The sequence below is a fragment of the Carlito syrichta genome, unplaced genomic scaffold, assembly GCF_000164805.1.
Source record: "Carlito syrichta isolate Samal-C Ts95f unplaced genomic scaffold, Tarsius_syrichta-2.0.1 Scaffold288921, whole genome shotgun sequence".
Lineage (NCBI taxonomy): Eukaryota > Metazoa > Chordata > Mammalia > Primates > Tarsiidae > Carlito > Carlito syrichta.
The window spans coordinates 130,476-150,710 of NW_007233017.1; the positions used below are offsets into that span (position 1 = coordinate 130,476).

The window sequence follows — 20,235 nt, forward strand, 5'->3', positions numbered from 1 at the left end:
TCCCACAGTGCTGGGATTGCAACAGAGCCTGACCTGAAAACTTTATTTCAAAAAAGTATGAGAAATCCTTGACATTGAATGGAAGTATAAGAAGTTTGAACATTGGAGGTAGCCATAAAGTAATCAGGCCTTGAAGGGAGGGATGGAAATACAAGACTAAAATTGTTTCTGGCTTACTTGATATAGAGAATAAACTTAGAGACTGAATCTTTTAAGTCTTGATTATGCTTTAAGTTGAAAACAAAGACAATAAGTAGAAAACTTTAGATATTTTATAATTGACAGGTAAGTTGGTTCAAAGGTAAAACAATTTCTTAATTGCCTTTCTGGGCCAATCTTTCCTAATGGTTTGAGTCAAATAATTTAGAAGTGAACTAATACAGTCTTCCTGTTTTGTAGATTGGAAAATTGAGGGTTAGAGGACAAATATAGGAGTAGACCTTCAAGTGTTTTTCCTTTCCGGTCCAGCATACTCTTTACATTGTGCTGTTTGACTTTCCTCCTCATCCCATTGATTAAAACTGGCTATGCTATTTATTTTCTTTATCTCTCACCTCTAAATTAAATGAACTAAGAGTAGCCTCAGGCTTAAACCTAGTTACCCTGAGGAAGTTTTCCCCATTTTCCAGGGTGCTAACATGGTAGGTATACATTATTTAACCAAGGACTTATAGATTTAGTACCATCTTACTCTTTCTGCAAGGTGTTATATGGATCCAAATGTTATGAATTTGAAACTTTTGTTCTTAATGTTTCATCTATTCTCTGTGGTATCTGGTGTCTGAATAAAAACCATGTCTTAATGTAATTTGTACAGGTATTGCAAGCGATGGGATATCCAACAGGCTTTGATGCAGATATTGAATGTATGAGTTCCGATGAAAAATCAGATAATGAAAGCAAAAATGAAGCGGTGTCTTCAAACTCAAGCAATAATACTGGAAATTCTACAACTGAAACCTCCAGCACCTTAGAGGTATACATATAGATATATATATTTTTCCCCCCCTTAGAAAAGAAGTAATATATGTGCATTGTAGAAAATTTGAGAGATGTGGAAAAATATAAATAAAGTCAAAACATATGCAAACTTATACATTTCAGAGGCAGACATTATAAAATGTTGGTTTATTTCCATTCAGCTTTTTTTATGACGATTTTTATGAAAGCAATCATTTTTTGTAGTTCTACCTCTTGATTTTTTTCCCCCACTTAAAAAATATCTGTAAGCAGAATTGTATACTGCACTACACATGTGTGTATCCTAATTTAACTAGCATTTCCCTATTGCTGACCATGGAACCTGCTTCTGATATTTCACAATCATAATTTGCCAAGAGTATCAACAATAATTGAAGGGCAAAAATCTAAAAGACTTAGTGGAGAAAATGTGGGATTATTTGAAATGTGTGTTACGCTGTGGATAATCATTTAGTTGGTCTAGCCCTGAATGAAGGCATAGCCTGACCCATTATGTACCTTAGACTCTGATTAAGTCCTGACCTGTGAGCATATCACCATAGATAATAGAATGGGATGAAATCCAAGTACTGAATATATACAAAACATTGGGGGAATGTATGGACCCTATGTTTACTGCATTCTATGTAAGGAAAATTGGCTTTAAAGTAATAGGAACAGCTTACATTTTTAAAAAAAATTATTTTTGCTTTGTAATTTCTAAAAATAAGTATTTATTAAGGACTTAATAAACTAATTTTTTCAGTTCATAAACTCTTTTTAATACCTGCTTGGTACCAGGTGCTGCAGAAATTGTGACCAGGGCCTGGAGATGCTCTTGGGCTCTAAACACAGGGCAGAAAGGCTCAGGGCAAAAAGATATGTTTATAACGAGTGGTAATGTAATGTGATAAGCAATGTGATGGCAAGTAAATATAGTAATGTGAAATCTCAAAGGAGTAGGTGGTTGTGAGACCATACTCACATACTCATACAATCATGTTAAATCAAGGGGTTACAGTGTAAGCAAGGTTGTAGATGATGAGCTTTGCCATGTGGGGAAGAGAAGCCATTATGAACTGAAGGAAGAGGAGGGATAATGACCTGGAGTTGTAAAAGTAAATGTTTGAGTAAATGATGGCGCTGAAGTCTGAAAAAGCCACCCTTGGCTCTTGATGTGATGCTGTGGATTACAGAAGATGTGGCAGTTGGCTGCTGAGAGGACCAGTTATTCACAGGTGGCATTCACAGGACAGGATGTAGTTTTGCTGGCAATATTATATATACCCAAAGAAGAAAGGGCTCGTTAATTATGAGGTCCAGACCATTAAGTACAAAGGGAATTAGGAAGGGAGAGAGCAGTGTGGGCTGCACTAATAACTGTCACAGTAAAGTATGTGAGTGCATACAAAATTTGGTAGTGATTATATCTATACTTTGTTTCTGTATATTGTTGTAATGAGGGGAAAGGGAAGGAGAAGAAAGCCCTTATTCTTCATTTCTTCACTTAAAATAATAGTAACTGATTAGAATTGAAGTAGTTTTGTCTTGACTCTTTGTAGAATCAGCTTCAGGTTTGGAAAGCAGCAAGTGATTACTGTAGACCTAGGTTCAAAAATCACTCATGTGCATATCATCCCATTATAAAGCAGCTTCTAAAAATATGGGAACACAGTTATTTTTATACAGTTCTTTTTGTTTTTGTGTCTGTGTGCTGTTGCTTGTTGAAAACAGCTTGTTTTCCTCAATGAGGAGTGTTGCTCATTTGTGAACCTTCATTAACTCAAAGTGAAATGATTAAAAATATTTATCCTATTAAAATAGGCTGCATCTTTTTTTTTTTTTGAGTTGGAGTTTCACTCGATCACCCAGACTGGAGCGCAGTGGCCACTCCTGCCCACCACAGCCTCGACCTGCTGGGCTCCGGCGATCCTTCCGCCTCAGCCTTCTGAGTAGCTGGAATTACAGGCATGCACTACCATGCCCAGCTGATTTTTTGATTTATTGTAGAGATGAGGTCTCGCCAAGTTGCCCAGGCGGGTCTCAAAACCACGGGCTCAGTCAGTCCACTCACCTCAGCCTCCCAAAGCTTGGGATTACAGGCTGAGCCACCGAGCCCAGCTGGCTGCATCTTTTTAACAACTTAATAACAAATAAAACAAAACAACTCTTGCTTTTGCGATGACATACTAATTTACATTGTTTACTGAGCTATAGTTCTTTGAGAACACTACCTAAAAAGCAAAATGAACTTGGTTTCATTTAACAGAAAAAAAAAATCACTCATTACCTTTTAAAGATGGTGCCTGGAAATTTGCCATGAAATTATGAAAACTCATCAAGAAAAGATGTTCATTGCAAAAGACCCCGGAATGTTTATTAAACTTGTCTTCAAAAATTGTCCATTGTTTCACTTCAGCATCAGCTACTTATCAAATCAGCATAGAGTACTTTATTAAGAGAATCTTGATGTTCATTAGGTTTAATATGCTTTATAATACTTTCGGGCATTAATTTTGTTCAGCATTTCTTGAGCAGTTAGTGTGGTGTAATTAAAGACATGATCTCTGACCTCAAAAAGTGTTCAGTCTTGTGGTTTTTCTTTTCTCAGATTTATAGTATTTTGTGGAGTTTTTGCTTGTTTGTTTGTTTTTGTGCAAACCTCATTTGAGCCTTCACACTCTTACATGAATTACTTCTCTTCCTTACTTCTAATCTCGTCCTTTCTCAAGTCAGACTTTTCCACTATCATTAGAGTGGTTTTTCTGTAACACAAATCTAATCATGTCATTTTCCTTTTAACTCTTTTGATGGTTCCCCGCTGTCCATTGTGGAGTCAAAGCTTATTTGCTTGACATACAAAATTCTATGTGATTAGGACCCAAAGTCCTGATACACTAGTATTCTCTCTTCTTTTTCTTATATAAACTGAACTTCTTGCCATCCCCTAAATGTTCTTTCTCTCTCTTGTGCCTTTGCATTGCTCTTTCTTCTGTTCAGAATGCCCTTCTTTTTGACTCCGCCGATGGTCTAGTATTTGCCCTTTAAGTCAAGCTCACATGTCACTTCCAAGAAAACTGTCTTGATTGCTGTAGAAAATGATTCTGTCTGTTGTGCTTCCGTAGCATACACTTGTTCTTTAGCATACATTGTTTTGCAGTGACTCTGTCTGTCCCTCTCACTACATTCTAGCTCCTGGAGTACAGGGATCAACTGCCTTTGTTGTTATGTAAAAAATTCAGAATCCATAGTCTACTGTCTTTACCTTAGATGCCCTTAAATCTGTTTAGAGAGACAGAGGTATATAGGAATGTTTCTGTCTTACATACCAAGTTGAAAGTTATCTCTTTGTAACCTTAAGGATGAAAAATGGTGAACCCTCAGGCATCATGTGAATCCCAATTGTTTTATTCTCTTTGTTAGTAATTGGGAATATTATTCTTAGATCCTGAACACCATAGATCAGACCCTAGAGTGCCTTGCATGGCAAGGCAACATTGGTCTTGAATACTGGTCTGTTGGAACAGCCCTGCTTTGAAGGCAGGCTAGTCAGATAACTGCAATGTTTACTGCTTGTTGAGTTTTCCACACCTTTATTGATATTTTGCCACTTATGTGCAGAGGTGACTTATCCTAGACCCTAAATGCCTTAAATTAGAATTTTTGAGCCTCCTTTTTCGCATAATTGTATTAATAAGAAATTTAATATTCTAAAATCTTACTTGATTGAACTTCCAGATTCTCTTTCTTTTATAGGTAAGAACTCAGGGCCCTATACTCACAGCAAGTGGCAAAAACCCTGTAATGGAGCTCAATGAAAAAAGAAGAGGTCTCAAGTATGAATTAATCTCAGAAACTGGTGGAAGTCATGACAAGCGCTTTGTAATGGAGGTGTGTACCTAGATATAAGCCAACCTTATTTTTCCTCTCAAAGACAATAGCATATCCTGAACCTCCATGTAAAATTGTTTTAGACTGAGTCAATACTTGACACTATTTGATTTTTGGTGTTTTCTGTGTTAATGATACATTTAAATTAAAACTACATAGAGGAATTGCATGGGATAATTGCAAAGTGTTGTTCTTGATTTTAGGTAGAAGTAGATGGACAGAAATTCAGAGGCGCAGGTCCAAATAAGAAAGTGGCAAAGGCAAGTGCAGCTTTAGCTGCCCTGGAGAAGCTGTTTTCTGGACCCAATGCAGCAAATAACAAGAAAAAGAAGATTATCCCTCAGGTATGTGTTAAGCATTAAACTTTTGCTGAACCTCTGAAAAATGTTACAGGAATTAAATTTGCTTTCCTGTCCATGTGTCACTTTAACTTTTTCTGAAATTGTTATTTTTTTCTTGGATTTGGCAACCTTTGTGTTAGATCATGAATAATATAAATCTGATTAGCATTTTCCTGTTCTGTGGTCTTTCTAAGCAAATTAAATATATATAATAATATATTGGGCCGGGCTCAGCCTGTAATCCCAGCACTTTCGGAGGCCGAGTTGAGTGGATTGCCTGAGCCCACAGGTTTGAGACCAGCCTGGGCAACTTGGCGAGACCTGGTCTCTACAGTAAATCAAAAATTAGCCGGGCGTGGTAGCGTGCACCTGTAGTTCCAGCTACTTGGAAGGCTGCGGCGGAAGGATCGCCGGAGCCCAGCAGGTTGAGGCTGCAGTGGCCGGGAGCGGCCACTGCACTCCAGTCTGGGTGACAGAGTGAGACTCCAACTCAAAAAAAATAAAAAATAAAAAATAAAAATAAAAATAAATCAAACAAATTAACTGGGAGTGATAGCATGCGCCTGTAGTTTCAGCTACTTGAAAGACTGAGGTGGAAGGGTTGCCAACACCCAGCAGGTCAATGCTGGAGTGGCTGTGAGTGTGCCACTGCACTCCAGCCTGGGTGACAGAGTGAGACTCCAACTCAAAAAAAATAAAAAATAAAAAATAAAAATAAAAATAAATCAAACAAATTAACTGGGAGTGATAGCATGCGCCTGTAGTTTCAGCTACTTGAAAGACTGAGGTGGAAGGGTTGCCAACACCCAGCAGGTCAATGCTGGAGTGGCTGTGAGTGTGCCACTGCACTCCAGCCTGGGTGACAGAGTGAGACTCCAACTCAAAAAAAATAAAAAATAAAAAATAAAAATAAAAATAAATCAAACAAATTAACTGGGAGTGATAGCATGCGCCTGTAGTTTCAGCTACTTGAAAGACTGAGGTGGAAGGGTTGCCAACACCCAGCAGGTCAATGCTGGAGTGGCTGTGAGTGTGCCACTGCACTCCAGCCTGGGTGACAGAGTGAGACTCCAACTCAAAAAAAATAAAAAATAAAAAATAAAAATAAAAATAAATCAAACAAATTAACTGGGAGTGATAGCATGCGCCTGTAGTTTCAGCTACTTGAAAGACTGAGGTGGAAGGGTTGCCAACACCCAGCAGGTCAATGCTGGAGTGGCTGTGAGTGTGCCACTGCACTCCAGCCTGGGTGACAGAGTGAGACTCCAACTCAAAAAAAATAAAAAATAAAAAATAAAAATAAAAATAAATCAAACAAATTAACTGGGAGTGATAGCATGCGCCTGTAGTTTCAGCTACTTGAAAGACTGAGGTGGAAGGGTTGCCAACACCCAGCAGGTCAATGCTGGAGTGGCTGTGAGTGTGCCACTGCACTCCAGCCTGGGTGACAGAGTGAGACTCCAACTCAAAAAAAATAAAAAATAAAAAATAAAAATAAAAATAAATCAAACAAATTAACTGGGAGTGATAGCATGCGCCTGTAGTTTCAGCTACTTGAAAGACTGAGGTGGAAGGGTTGCCAACACCCAGCAGGTCAATGCTGGAGTGGCTGTGAGTGTGCCACTGCACTCCAGCCTGGGTGACAGAGTGAGACTCCAACTCAAAAAAAATAAAAAATAAAAAATAAAAATAAAAATAAATCAAACAAATTAACTGGGAGTGATAGCATGCGCCTGTAGTTTCAGCTACTTGAAAGACTGAGGTGGAAGGGTTGCCAACACCCAGCAGGTCAATGCTGGAGTGGCTGTGAGTGTGCCACTGCACTCCAGCCTGGGTGACAGAGTGAGACTCCAACTCAAAAAAAATAAAAAATAAAAAATAAAAATAAAAATAAATCAAACAAATTAACTGGGAGTGATAGCATGCGCCTGTAGTTTCAGCTACTTGAAAGACTGAGGTGGAAGGGTTGCCAACACCCAGCAGGTCAATGCTGGAGTGGCTGTGAGTGTGCCACTGCACTCCAGCCTGGGTGACAGAGTGAGACTCCAATTCAAAAAAGAAAAAATATGTTAGCATTATTTGGAGAGTTGAGGTCATTCCTGATGAGGTAAAGTGTTGAAGTGATTTGGACTTTAAGAGGTGTAAGCAATTAGTTTAGGGAACCTGGCAAGAGTATGTGTGGCTTATTTTCATCAGTCTGCACATGCTCTTCCAGTTCTTTTCCAGTTTTGTCATTTTGCATTATTTTGTTTTTTTTTTCTTTGTGGACTGCATAGAACTTGGCTTGGTGTTGCTTCTCTTCTTTACTGGCATTGGGAATGTCAGTACTATTGTACTGAAGGGCCCAGGATCTTAGCAAGGTATTTAGAAAAGATGGCCTCCTAATTACATGCTTATGGATGAGATTTTCTTCCATTCGTTCATTTACGCTTTCCAAAAATATTTTCTAGACATATACCGTATGTATGATTGTGAGGCAAAAAGAAATACAAGGGGGAATCCAGAAAACACAGAATTATTTTTTAAAATATTTAACATTCATTCTTACATGTTTAAACATTGAGTCACCTTCAGAGTACTCAAGAACTCTTCCTTTGACGCAGTATACCTATTGAGATGCTTTTTCCACTTCTTAAAACAGTTTTTGAGCTCGTCAATTTTGATGCCTTTTAGTGCTTCTGCCATTTTTTGTTTCACCTTTTCCACATCAGCAAAATATTTCCCTTTGAGGACTTTTTTCTTACAGGGGAACAAAAGATAAAGCCTCTTGGGGTGAAATCAGGTGAATAGGGAGGGTAGGGCACAGGGATCATGCTGTTTTTGGTTAAAAACTGCTGAACACTCAGCGTGGTGTGGGCAGGTGCTTTGTAAAACACCCATCAAGAAATGGGCAAACATATTGAAAGACTCTCCAAAAAAATAAAATAAAAATTTACTGAAGCGAAATGCAGCTTCTCATAACTATGCTAGCTGGTATGCTGGTGCCGATGGGTTCCTAGACCACTAACCTGGTGGGGGAAGCTTGTAATACAAGGGGCCCGCCCTCCAAAAGATAATTTTATTTTTGGGGAGAGATCTCCCCTCGTAAGTAAAGATACATTCTCTGTTCGATGAAGAGTACTGGTGTGATAATGTCTGATAAGATAAGATAAGATGATAATAAGATACATTCTCTGTTCGATGAAGAGTACTGGTGTGATAATGTCTGAATATATGTGAGAGAAACAAATAAGTTAAAAATGCTTAGATTATTTAAGAGTATATGTTAAACATTATATTTAGATTCTTTTATATATTCTAAGTCCATATTCTAAGTCCATTGTAGGAGGGTAGAATTGATCTCATTTTACAGGTAAAGAAATGAGGCCAAAGAAATTGAAATACTTACCTGTGGTAACAGAGCTAATTGACAGTAGGTGTTCCTTTTAAAACAAGGTTCTCCTTCCAAAGGCCATGGACATTTCACCATTGTACATTACATCAGTCTCAAAATTTTTTTGTGTGTTCAATTAAGCTTCTTATATTTACTAGAATAAACACTGCTTAAAGTCTAGGATTCAAAAGATAAATAGGGAAAATAAATTTACTGAAATGAAATTTTTAAAAAGCCTTTAAATTATACATGATGAAAATAAGTAGACTTCTCTAAAATCTAGTAAATATAGGACATAATATGTTTTAAATTAATAGAAGTATAATTACTACCTTATTTTGTCTGTCTTTTCCCCCCGCATTACATCTTGTATTTGGTCAGTTAATTTTGGTGTTTGAAAAGCCTACCTGAAATATTTAATAGGTAGATAAGTTTGTCTCTAGTAGACATGAGCTAGATTTGTGTGGCATTACAGATTGTTGCTTCCTACTTTTGACTAAGTCATGCTAAGAAAAGAAAGATGTCTACATGAAGTTCACTCATTTTTAGAAAATTTCCATACCAGAAGCTGTAAAGCTCATGTGTTCAGTGTGCTTGACAGCCAAGAACCAGTCTATTTTAGATGTGTGGGTTGGTATATTTAAGGCAAAAAGAAAAATGTCTGTCTCTGTGCATGATACATTTGACCTTGACACTGTATTCTGCCCAGTCATACTAGATGTAGAGGCTGTCCTAGGAGAGATAAAGGATAGTGATTTGTTATTGTAACATGAATGTGTGTATATTCTGACTCTTTCACCTTCTGAGACACTGTTGCACTTTGAGACTCTGCACCACTTTCCTTGCACTTTGGTTATAGTAGGGAATCTTAATAGTTTTTAACATGAGCTTTTGTTGCATTTTAATATTAAAAAATAAGTATAATATTTAAAACTAGATTTCTTTTGATTTTCTTAAAATTTCGGTTTGGGAAAGGGTCCTTACTCCTGGATTTATCTGTTCTGCTTTTCAGAATGTTTTAATATCTCTCCTCTCAGTTGCTCTTTCTTCTACTAAAGTAAGGAAAACAAAGTGGATATTATTATTTTCATTTTACAATTAGTGGAGCGAGAAATTATGTGACTTAGAGAGAAATTATGCCATAAGAGAAATTATGTGACTTCACTAGTGTCCCGTGGCATTTTAGAGCAAGAAGGGGCTTTCAAAGTGGTATTTATTTACTTAATAATTGATGTACACACACAGCAGAGAAAACAGGCTCAAAGAAATTTCATGTTTATTTGGCATCCTCATCTTTATCTTTGGTCTTCCTGTCTTAGTCTTTTTTTTTCCCCCCTTAACTCTTCAGATTCACAGCTAATTCTAGGTAGTTAGTTGCTGGGCCATTTTCTGCTCTGGGCAGAGAATTCAGTGGATTTGAGACCTAGGTATGAGGTATCTACAATTACTTTAGTCTGCCCTAAAATGACTTTGGATGTAATTGAAATTTGGTGTAGAAAATGAACCCTTTTGGATGAAAACCAAGTGAAAAGTAGTTATTTGCATGTTCTCTTAAACCACTCTATAAGATAAGTTTCATTTTCATTTTACAGATGATAAATTGAAGGTTCACAGTCACAGACAACTCATTGTCTTACATGCTCATAGTTTCTCATAGTGGTTGTACATTAAAGAGATGGTAGGATGATAGATCTTATTTCTCTCAGTAATAAAATGTTATTTTTAACAGGCAAAGGGTGTTGTAAATACAGCTGTGTCCGCAGCAGTCCAAGCTGTTCGAGGCAGAGGAAGAGGAACTCTAACAAGGGGAGCTTTTGTTGGGGCGACAGCTGCTCCTGGCTACATAGCTCCAGGTATAGTATAGCCTCCAAGAGATTGCAGTGCCCTTTTTCTGGGTTAAAATTCAAAGAACAGCATCTCTTTAATTTTTCAAGGTTATATAGGGTCTCTGGAAATACAACATGGGTATAAGGTAAGTGTCCACAGAAATTCAAAAATAGAGAAAAAGTTATTCCATAGATCCAGAATTTTCGACATCTGAGCGGGGAGACAGAGGACAGGTTGGGTATAACAGGAGAGGAAGACTGCTGATAAGAGGTTACTTAATTAGGCTGAAGCCTGGCATTATTGGTGTTTGTTAAACTCAATGTTTGGGACCCATCAAAGGCTAAAAAAGTACCAAAAGGGGGAAAAGAGAAACTTACTTATCTATACATCAGATATTTTAATATAAATGATTTTACTTGTTTTTAATCTCCACAGTGTTTCCTCAGGTAGAAATTATTTTCCATGTAAAAAAACAGTTTTTGAGAGGTAAGGCACCTAGCCCAGGGTGAAATCACTATTAAACAGCAGAACAAAGGTTTGAACCTAGGTGTTTGCTTTTCCAAAGTTTATATTCTTTCCATTCCACCACATGGCTTAAGGGAGATTGGGGAGTTTGCCCTCTCTCTGCCTTCTGTTCTAATCATTATGTCATTTTTGCAGTAGATGTGCAGCTGTCTCATTAAAATCAAGTTCTTTGCAATATTGAAAGTATGGTACTTTTAACTACACAAGTAGACCACTTATAGTTACTGATCAAGATGAAATTATAAAGATTGGGTCTTATCCAGTTGTTATTTTTAAGGTAACATCCCAAGGGTTCATTTTGCTTGTGCTTTCCTTTAAGGAAGAATTAAAATAGGCCATTTGGGAAATTTTATGAATGTTATAGATTTGGAATTATTCTTCTAGAAGCTGATCATAGTAGGTACATTGCTCAGACATGGATTGTGCTGTCATGCAGCTTACCATCTAAAAGGTGAGACATAGATTATAATCAAGTAATATAAATTGAGATGAGTGCGATGAAGAAGAACATAGCGCTGTGAAAAGCTCATAACAGAGCAACCTGATATAATCTGGTGGGTCCCTAGAGGCTTTTCTGAAGAAGTGACATTTGAATTGAGCTTTGAAGCATGAGAACTCTGAAGACAGGAATGGAAGTGTTGTACACATAGAGGGAACAGCATGTGTAGGGACCCTGTGATGCTGGTGGTGGAACTTTGGCTCATTTGAAGAAGCAGAAGTCCAAAATGTCTGGGGTGTTTATAAATAGATTATTGTAAACTATATGCCATAGTCTTCTAACTGGTCTTGTCATGCCCATTCCTAACCCTACAACCTTTTATTTACACTATAGAAAAAAGTAATTTTCACAAAGTCTGACCTTGTCCTTAGAGCCCTTTCAATGTACTTAGGATTCTAAGACCAAAATCCAAACTATGGCCTCCGGGACTGGAACTGAGCCATCCAGCTTTAACTCACATCACTCCCCAGTCTCTTCCCCAGACACAGTGCACTAAGTGGAAATGACAAGACCAGTTAGAAGGCTATTGTATATGGTTTACAGTAATCTATTTATACACTTGAAAATAGCCAGAAGAGAAGAATTTGAATGGTTCTAGCACAAATAAAAGACAAATATTTAAGGTGATGGATATCCCAAGTACGTTGATTTAATTTTTACAAATTACATGAATTTATTATCACATGTACTCTGAAACTTTGTACATCTATTATACATCAGTTAAAAAATGAGGGCTATTGCAGACTATTACCCCGAGGCAGGACACAATGGAAACATTACCATTGGAGGCAGGGAAGTGGACGATAGGCAAGAAGGAGGAATATTGAGGAAGCAGAATTGATAGATTTAATATATAGAATGAAGAAGACAGATTTCAAGGATATCTCATCTCCTAGGATTTTTAGCTAGAGTAACTGAGTGGGATGATTGTGCCATTTAATGAGATAGAGAACATGAAAAGATGAGCATTGGGGGACAAAGGAAAAGGTCATGAGGTTCTTATAGTTTGATACAGTTCATGTGTTCAAAATTAAGATATTCTTTTGTGTATCTCACTATTTCTACTTTCTTTTTTTTGAGTCGGAGTCTCCCTCTGTTGCCCAGACTGGAGTGCGGTGGCATGCTCACAGCCACTGCAGCCTTGACCTGCTAGGCTCAGGCAATCCTTCTACCTCAGCCTTCCAAGTAACTGGAACCACAGGCATGCGCCACCACACCCAGCTAAATTTTTGACTTATTGTAGAACCGAGGTCTCGCCAAGTTGCCCAGGCTAGTCTTGAACCCTTGGACTCAGGCACTGCCTCCCAAAGTGCTGGGATTATAGGCATGAGCCACTCCGCCCTGTGAATGTACTATTTTTAACTTTATTCAATGTGGGGACGTTATTGAGATGAGCCTTTCTTGTCTTTGATGATGTGTTCCATTGGAGCTTAATCTGGTCACATCTCTTGTTGTGGGCCGTTTACCTCCTCCTGCTAGAGTGGTGAGCAGTAATCATGAGAGGAACAATTTATTTCTGCTGGCTTCCAGGCTTTTTTGCTCTGTAGTGACTTGTGTCTTATGTCATTGCATTGACCTCTCTGAAAGGCCTGTTCCCTGAAGCTTTTAAAAATTAAATTCTTTTATGGCCTAGAGAAGATTCAGATTAGGTCATTTTGGATTATGAATAGATTATATGCCATTCGTAGAGTATATTCTGTGCAGCAGGGACTGTTGTTGGTATATCTACATTTTTATTCAATTCCCCTGCCAACTCAGTTACTATGATATTGAGACTCAATGAGTTTAAATAGCAGGTATGATATGAAGATACCTTGCCAGCAAAAGCTGAAGTCAGAATTAGACCCCAATGGCCTGATGAGTGACCTGCTCAGTAGTTGTAGTCTCATCCATCTTTGAGGAAGTTTTTGTAAGACCCCTGAAACTATAGCCTTAGCCAAAAACAGCTACTGTTTCTTCCTGGAATAGATTTGATATACAGCCTTCTTTTTTAAGCATTAATTTCTCTTTTGGTCTCTGGTCCAACTCCTGTTCCTACTGCTTATGTCAGCTGTATTGTGTTCTCTTGAAATATATCATTTCATGAACATAAAGGTTGAGTTGTACCACCACTAGTTTTGTATGACTTAACTACAGACTAAAAAACAAACATTTTTCATCCCTCAGGAAATATTTTGATTAGTCCTTAAAAACAATTTATGTCTTCAACATACATTTGAATGGTTTGTCTCAAACAGGAGATTTAGACTAAGACCTAGCCTCTGCCCTAGTGAGTGCTTAGGGTCAAATGGGGTAGGAACAGATACTTGAATAAACACAATGCAGTATGATACCAGCTGGAACATGGAATGGGCAAAGGAGTGAATAGCAAGACCTGGAGACTTCAAAAAGGAAGTGATATTTGATACTGATCTCAAGGATGAGTTGTAGTTGGTCATCCAGAGAAGGTAACAAATTCATTCTGAGCAGCAGAAATGGTAGAAAAAGGAGTTGTAATATGAAAAAAGCTTACAGTGTAAAGGTCCCATGTTGATTTAATGCCCTTGTTATATTTAAGAAATCAGTTTTTTTCTAGAGATTTATCCGAGTGAATTTTGTATTTACATATTTTTAGATTGTTTTACTGAAAGAGTTAAGATTACAACTTTTATTTCCTTTCTTCTTTCTTTCTTTTAGTGTTTAGTTGGTACCAATGCATCTTCTGTTAATATAGTATTTATAATCCCTGCAGCAACATAAAGTAGCTTGATGGTTTTCCATTTAACAAATGTGAAAGTGGCAACTTAGAAATTAATTTTCTAAGTAAGGTTATATAAGAAATTAGTATCAGAGCTTATTGGTTAACAAACTCTGTTATTTGTACTAGTTTTTACTTAATAATAGCCTTTTTCATAGGTACTGGATGCTGATATGCAGCATTTATTGGGAGAGCCTGTGCTGGCACCAGAAATTCAAATGTTATCAGCAAGTCCTAGACCTTGCTCTTGGACTCACAGTCTGACCCATGTGCCCTCTTTAATGACAAATGAGGCCCAGCCTGCTCTGTCACTATTTCCTGAAAAGAGACTTGGAAAATTCTTTTTCCAACTTTGAAAAATTGGTAGTTTGAGTGCTTCTAAGTATTTTTTTCTTCAACAAGTTATATTTAGTGAGGTTACTATATGTCATACATTGTGCTAGGTTCAGGTGATGCAGAAATGAATAAGATTGACCTGGTCTGTGCAACTCTAGTGGAGAACACAGACAAGGAGTAGATATTACAATACAGTGTAGTAAATGCAGTGAAAGGAGACATAGGATGTTCTGAAGACCAAGGAGAGCCTTGTAGGCCATGGTAAGGCACTGCTACGTCTTAAGCAGGTACAGAGAAAATGGCTAAATTGGGATCACTGTGGCAGTGGTTTTTGTTCATCCAACATATGGAAGAAGTCCTCAGGGTCGGGGTACTAGGCCATGTGGTGCTTGTGAATTGGGCCGGTGATGATTGCCCTGGTTTCTGTACTGATTTGCTTGCTTCTTTTTTGCACTAGGCTATGGAACACCATATGGTTACAGCACAGCTGCCCCTGCCTATGGTATGTACAACATCTTACTGATATCTCCTCTTAGCAACTCTGTCACAGCAATCCAAAGCACAGTTTGTATCTAGGGTTTTTGTAAATGAATCAGAGGATCACAGACCTATGCATTCTAGTGACCCAACTTAAATTCCCTTTGAAAATGCCACAACCTTGTGGTTCTTGGTTTGGTTGGAGTTGCTCTTCTCTCTGCTTTGCCTGATTGAAGGACTGCTTGTTCTAATTGCCTGTTTCTGACCATATTGAAATTAAATATTTTAAATAGTTCTTCTTACAGCCAACTTATACTCCATTCAAAGGCTACTGAAGGGCCATACCCAGTTTCTATCTATCAGTTAAATATAGCTATGTTTAAGTTTCTGGTTTAGACTGTGTGAACTGTGGGTAATTTGAGTCAAGAATAGGAACTGCTCACGTCAAATTCATAGCCAACATCCTTTTCCATAATTTTGCTTTGGGGATGAAGTAAATGGGTGTGATTGGTTCTAGATAGGAGGGAATAGTGGATTTCACCAGCAGTCTACTTAAGTACTTAATGCAGAATGTCTGTATTACATGTTAGAGTATCATAGGTATTTCTCTTTTCCCCCCAAAATAAAAAAATAAAAGCAAATGCATAAATAAACCCCAGTGGCCCTTTGGATAACTTTTGAATGAGGTTTATGTGGCAATGGAGGCAATAGGTTTGGAGTCAGTGATATGCTTTTAGACATTTTTCCTAACTCAGGTGTTACATATTATAGACTCAGCCATCTGTAGGATGTTGTCATTGAGAGGAGAGAATGAGAGAGAGAGAGAGAGAGAGAGAGAGAGAGAGAGAGAGAGAGAGAGAGAGAGAGAGAGAGAGAGAGAGAGAGAGAGAGAGAGAGAGAAAGAGAGAAAGAAAAAATGAGAAGAGAATGAGAATGAATATGATTGTATGTGTGTGAGCATGCCCCAGACTGGGGGTGCATGCACACAGAAGGGAAAGAAAGACCCTTCCTGTATTGCCACTTTTGGCATTAGTCTGCCACATGAACCTCACACCTTTGCATTGTGCATTTTCTCTTCATGCTTCAACTTTGCCATTTTTGTTTGGATACAAACTATGGTTCCGTAAGACATTGCTAAACCGAAGCTTCATCTGATTTTGTAATTGGAGAAATAAGTAGAAAGTGAATAGTTTTACCACGTTGCCCATTAAGATAGACAGTTTATCCTAGAAGAATGTGAAGTTGCAAGGGTCAGACATTTGGAGCACGTTTTCTCTAAGACAAAGAGCAGAGCCAGGAGTTACATCATTTACTTCCTCTGGCATACTCAGGTGTGGTCAAGACTTCCCCATATTTTGAGCTAGAGTGATGTGGGGTAGTTAGGATTTAGGGACTAGTCCTAGAATATGCTTTCACCCACATTTCCTTTCGAATTCAAACTTTCTTGCTCCTTTTGGCTTGGCCATTTGCTTTTACCATTCAGATACTTTCTGGATATCCTGACCACCTCATCCTTCTTATCAATTAGGTTTGGTCAATTTATCCAAATATTCAAATACATTTTGACTCACTAGACTCACTATACTGTGTATGTCTTATGTAAATACCAATGCATCTGCCTCCCAGGGCAGATTTTTAACTCTGGGTCTTTCTTTAAAACATATAGTAAGTGTCAGATTTTTCAGTAAAGATTTCCTAAAGCTTATTTTTTCCCTTGAAAACAATTTTATATCTAGACTCTAAGTTATATTCATGTTTTTCCTCGGTCCTTTTAATTTTTCTCTCTTGTTCCTCCCCTTCCTCCTTTAACATTATACTTTCACCTTGCGATCTCTGAGCCCTACTTCAGAAGGCTCCTCTCTTCCATGTGCCATATAACTGACTTCCAAAGCTGGTGAAATTTAATGCCCCCATTTTTCACATAAAAGATTTGGTTTTTAAATGTTACTGTGATGCAAACCTACTAAAACGATGCTTTATTTTGGCTGTAAGGTAAATATGTCTTCTGGCCTTTGTAAAGCTGTTGCATGTGGGGTAATTTCCCTCTGATCATCTGGTGCTCTTGAATACCTGCTGTTGCTGCTTTGTGATTTCTCCATAGGTTAAATATTAGAATAGAAATAGGAGCACATTTCAAATCATACTTGAGTATGCAGAAGTTTGCGAGGCCACAAGAACGTAATAATTACAAATTAAGAAAGTAATTAATCTTTCCAGATTTGCCATGCCAATATTAGCAGTAGCCATTAAGGAGATAAACAAGCACCTGTCATGGCTCCAGTTGGAGCTGTCTTTCTGGGAAGCTGAGGTCTGCGCAGAAAGCTTTGAATCTTGACAACCTGTTTCTCCTGTAATATACGATGTGCCAAATTGATAACCAATATGGATTTCTGGAGTCAATTTAGAATATTAGTCGATAGCATTGCTTTTGGTCTACAGAATTTGTGGCAGCTCACTCAAATGAAATTACTTTCTATGATGTAGCCATCTTAATTTTGATTGGAAAATATTATTTATCAAAATATTAAGATCACTTTCAAAATAGATCTGTGAGAGATTTGTGGGCCTCTTCCAAAATGGTACATGTTGACTGACTAATCTGGAAAAGGTTAATGATAACTACTGTACGATTTTTTTTTACCTGAAATTCTTATTGGAATATTAAACTTATTTGGAGTCCTCTCCGTTTCTTTTCTCTGTAGGTTTACCCAAGAGAATGGTTCTGTTACCCGTTATGAAATTCCCAACCTATCCTGTTCCCCACTACTCATTCTTTTAGCAAATGACAGAAGCTAATTCTTATTGAACAACAATACAGTACAATACAGAATGTTAGAGAAAAAGCCTTTTTATCCTGCTTTCTTTGAACACATACTTGATCAAAATTATTTGTAAAGAACATCTTTCTTACTTTTTGATTTTAACAAATGCAAATTTAGTTCTCTAAAACTTGAAAACAAACAAAAAAAGAAACCAGTTCTGTGAAACGGTACCTCATTTCTGGAAAATAACGTATACCAGCCCTTCTGTTCTAGGGAAGTAAGTCTAGCAGTTCAAAGTTTAAGTTTTCAGAGAAGTATTAGATTATGTAAAATTAAATTTGTGAAGGATATATAGAGTCTCAAACACTGAACACAAATAAACTGCTTTGTTGTAACACAGAGTACTGCCTGGTTCCTGATGCAGTCACTGATTCTTAGCTGATTGATATGTATTTGCCCCAGGGCACTTTAATTTGGGCTGTAGTTATTTTTTTTAATACAATAGAGACTTTTCATTTAAACTTTAACTTTGTAAATATTGAAGCGTGTAATTAAAGCCAATAAAATATGGGTTCAAATATTGTTTTAGCTTATTATTTTTGATATGTTTTGGTATCAAATTACAAGGAATTGAGAACTAATAATAACTTAGCCCTTGAAGCCCATTCATTTGTAAGCAAACTGCTAAAACAAAGCAAAGGCAATTGTTAGTTTGAGCCAGTCTACTTACTTTGTGAGCCTTTTGTACTGTTGTACAAGGGCACCCCATGATAAAGGGTTATATTCTGTTATCTGAGCATTGCTTATTAAAATGATGGCACTACCCAGAGATGGGGAAGGAGGAATGTGATTATTTTAGTTTTCGAATTTCCAAGTTTTAAAAAATAATAAATTAATCAATCAATCACCCTCTCTTGTTCTTGTGGCCTTCTTCACTCTGTAAGATACTGTGTTCACTCCCTGGCTTTTTTCATGCAGATAGAAGATTAGCAATTTTGCTGGGATTCATTGAAGGGTCTTCTTTCCTCTTCAATTACATCAGAATCTAAAGCAGCAACAGGGTCCCCATAAAAACTTGCTCTTCAATTGTCCCAGTTCTTGTTGAGTGCTGCTGTGAAAAGTGACAGGTTTCAGCCATGGGTCAGCATTTATTTTTGAGACACCTGATTACGCTGGTGGATATTGATCAGTTGGTAACATTGTGCTGTTTTGTAAAGGATGCAGACCTAAGTCCTCCACTTGCATTCTCACCTTGTTTGGAAAGCCAATGATGTTACTAGAAGGTAAATGGTTTCATTAAGGTACTCACCCCCATGAAGGCAGCAGCGTGGTCCCTTATTTATATTTACAGGTTGCTATGTCTTAAAATGTCTGTTTTTAGTATGAATTAGCTTTCCTTTCCCTATTCAATTCTGCTCTTCAGAACTGGACAGTGCCCATCAGGGAGAATGGGCTTCACCAAATATGGCAAATTTATACCAAATTTCTTTGGGACCACTAAATGCAGGTGAAATAGGTGATGTAAAACAAATATTAGTGTCATTTCTCAGATGTGTGTTACACAGTGATTAATTTGTTTCTTCTCCTTGACCTTTTGTCTTTATTAGTGGTGGGTGATACTTTAATAAAACCTCATCTCTTGCTGGAAATAGCTGTAACTTATCATTCTCATCCTGTGCATTAGTGGCTAGACATAAACAAGAGGGCCCATTTCAGCTGGGAGTTTTCATGTTTCATTGATTTGTTTTGCTGACCTATGGATGAAACAGAGCCATCACTGAGAAGAAAAAGCATGGCTGATAGTGTCCAGTTTTTATTAATTGAATATTTACAATAGTCTTCATTGTTTTTGGAATACTATTAATTGGCAGCTGCAGCTGTATTGTTATTTGAAATTGGTCATCAAATTTGGATTCCGAGTTGGAATCTCTCTGGAGATTTCTCTTTAGAAATTTCTTTTGAAGTAGCTGACTCTGCTTCATAACTCAACCCCTCTATAATGGTGAAAAGGGAGCTGTGCTGTTTTCCAACATGATGGCAGTCATTTCAAATGGTTTCTACCAAGTCTTTTTTTTTTTTTAATTTTGTTGTTTGTTGGAAGTTACTAACCATGTTGTAAACCCGCCCAGTTGCTGCAAACTTTTACATTTCTCTGCTTTACTTAAAATAATCGAGCTGTCAGTCCTTTGTTAGAAGTGGTAACCATGCAAGTTCAACTGTTTAAATTCTGTAATGAATTAAGTGTCCCCCCACCTGTTGCCCTTCCCACCTTTCCATTTTGTAATGAAAATTCCACTTACAGCTGAAAGAGCAGAGAAATATAAATGAAGCTCTTGGCTTCACCAAATTGTGTGAAATTAACATGAAGTTTTGCTTCTCTGCTCTTTTCTCCACTGTAGGTGGTTTTTTCATTGACAGCCCCTATTGCCAGCCTCTGAGCGTCGCACCATTTATTATTCACTTGGGCCCTCAAGATTTCTTCTCTGACTTCTAGAACCATCAGGTTG

At 37.5% G+C, this 20,235-nt stretch overlaps 1 protein-coding gene across 4 annotated transcripts in view; it reads left to right on the forward strand.

Moving 5' to 3' along the window:
* The window catches only part of STRBP (spermatid perinuclear RNA binding protein), a 77,690-nt gene that overhangs the window by 43,923 nt on the left and 13,532 nt on the right, over positions 1 to 20,235 (forward strand). For 2 of the 4 annotated variants that reach the window (XM_008053990.1, XM_008053991.1), the window contains 6 exons: positions 818 to 976; positions 4,717 to 4,851; positions 5,055 to 5,195; positions 10,295 to 10,418; positions 14,947 to 14,991; positions 17,669 to 18,637. In XM_008053990.1, coding sequence (XP_008052181.1) covers positions 818 to 976; positions 4,717 to 4,851; positions 5,055 to 5,195; positions 10,295 to 10,418; positions 14,947 to 14,991; positions 17,669 to 17,745 — 681 coding nt within the window. In that variant the 3' untranslated portion in view covers positions 17,746 to 18,637. Of the gene's footprint in view, positions 1 to 817; positions 977 to 4,716; positions 4,852 to 5,054; positions 5,196 to 10,294; positions 10,419 to 14,946; positions 14,992 to 17,668; positions 18,638 to 20,235 lie in introns of those variants that run through there. The other 2 variants (XR_002481728.1, XR_504059.1) reach the window with 1 other exon arrangement.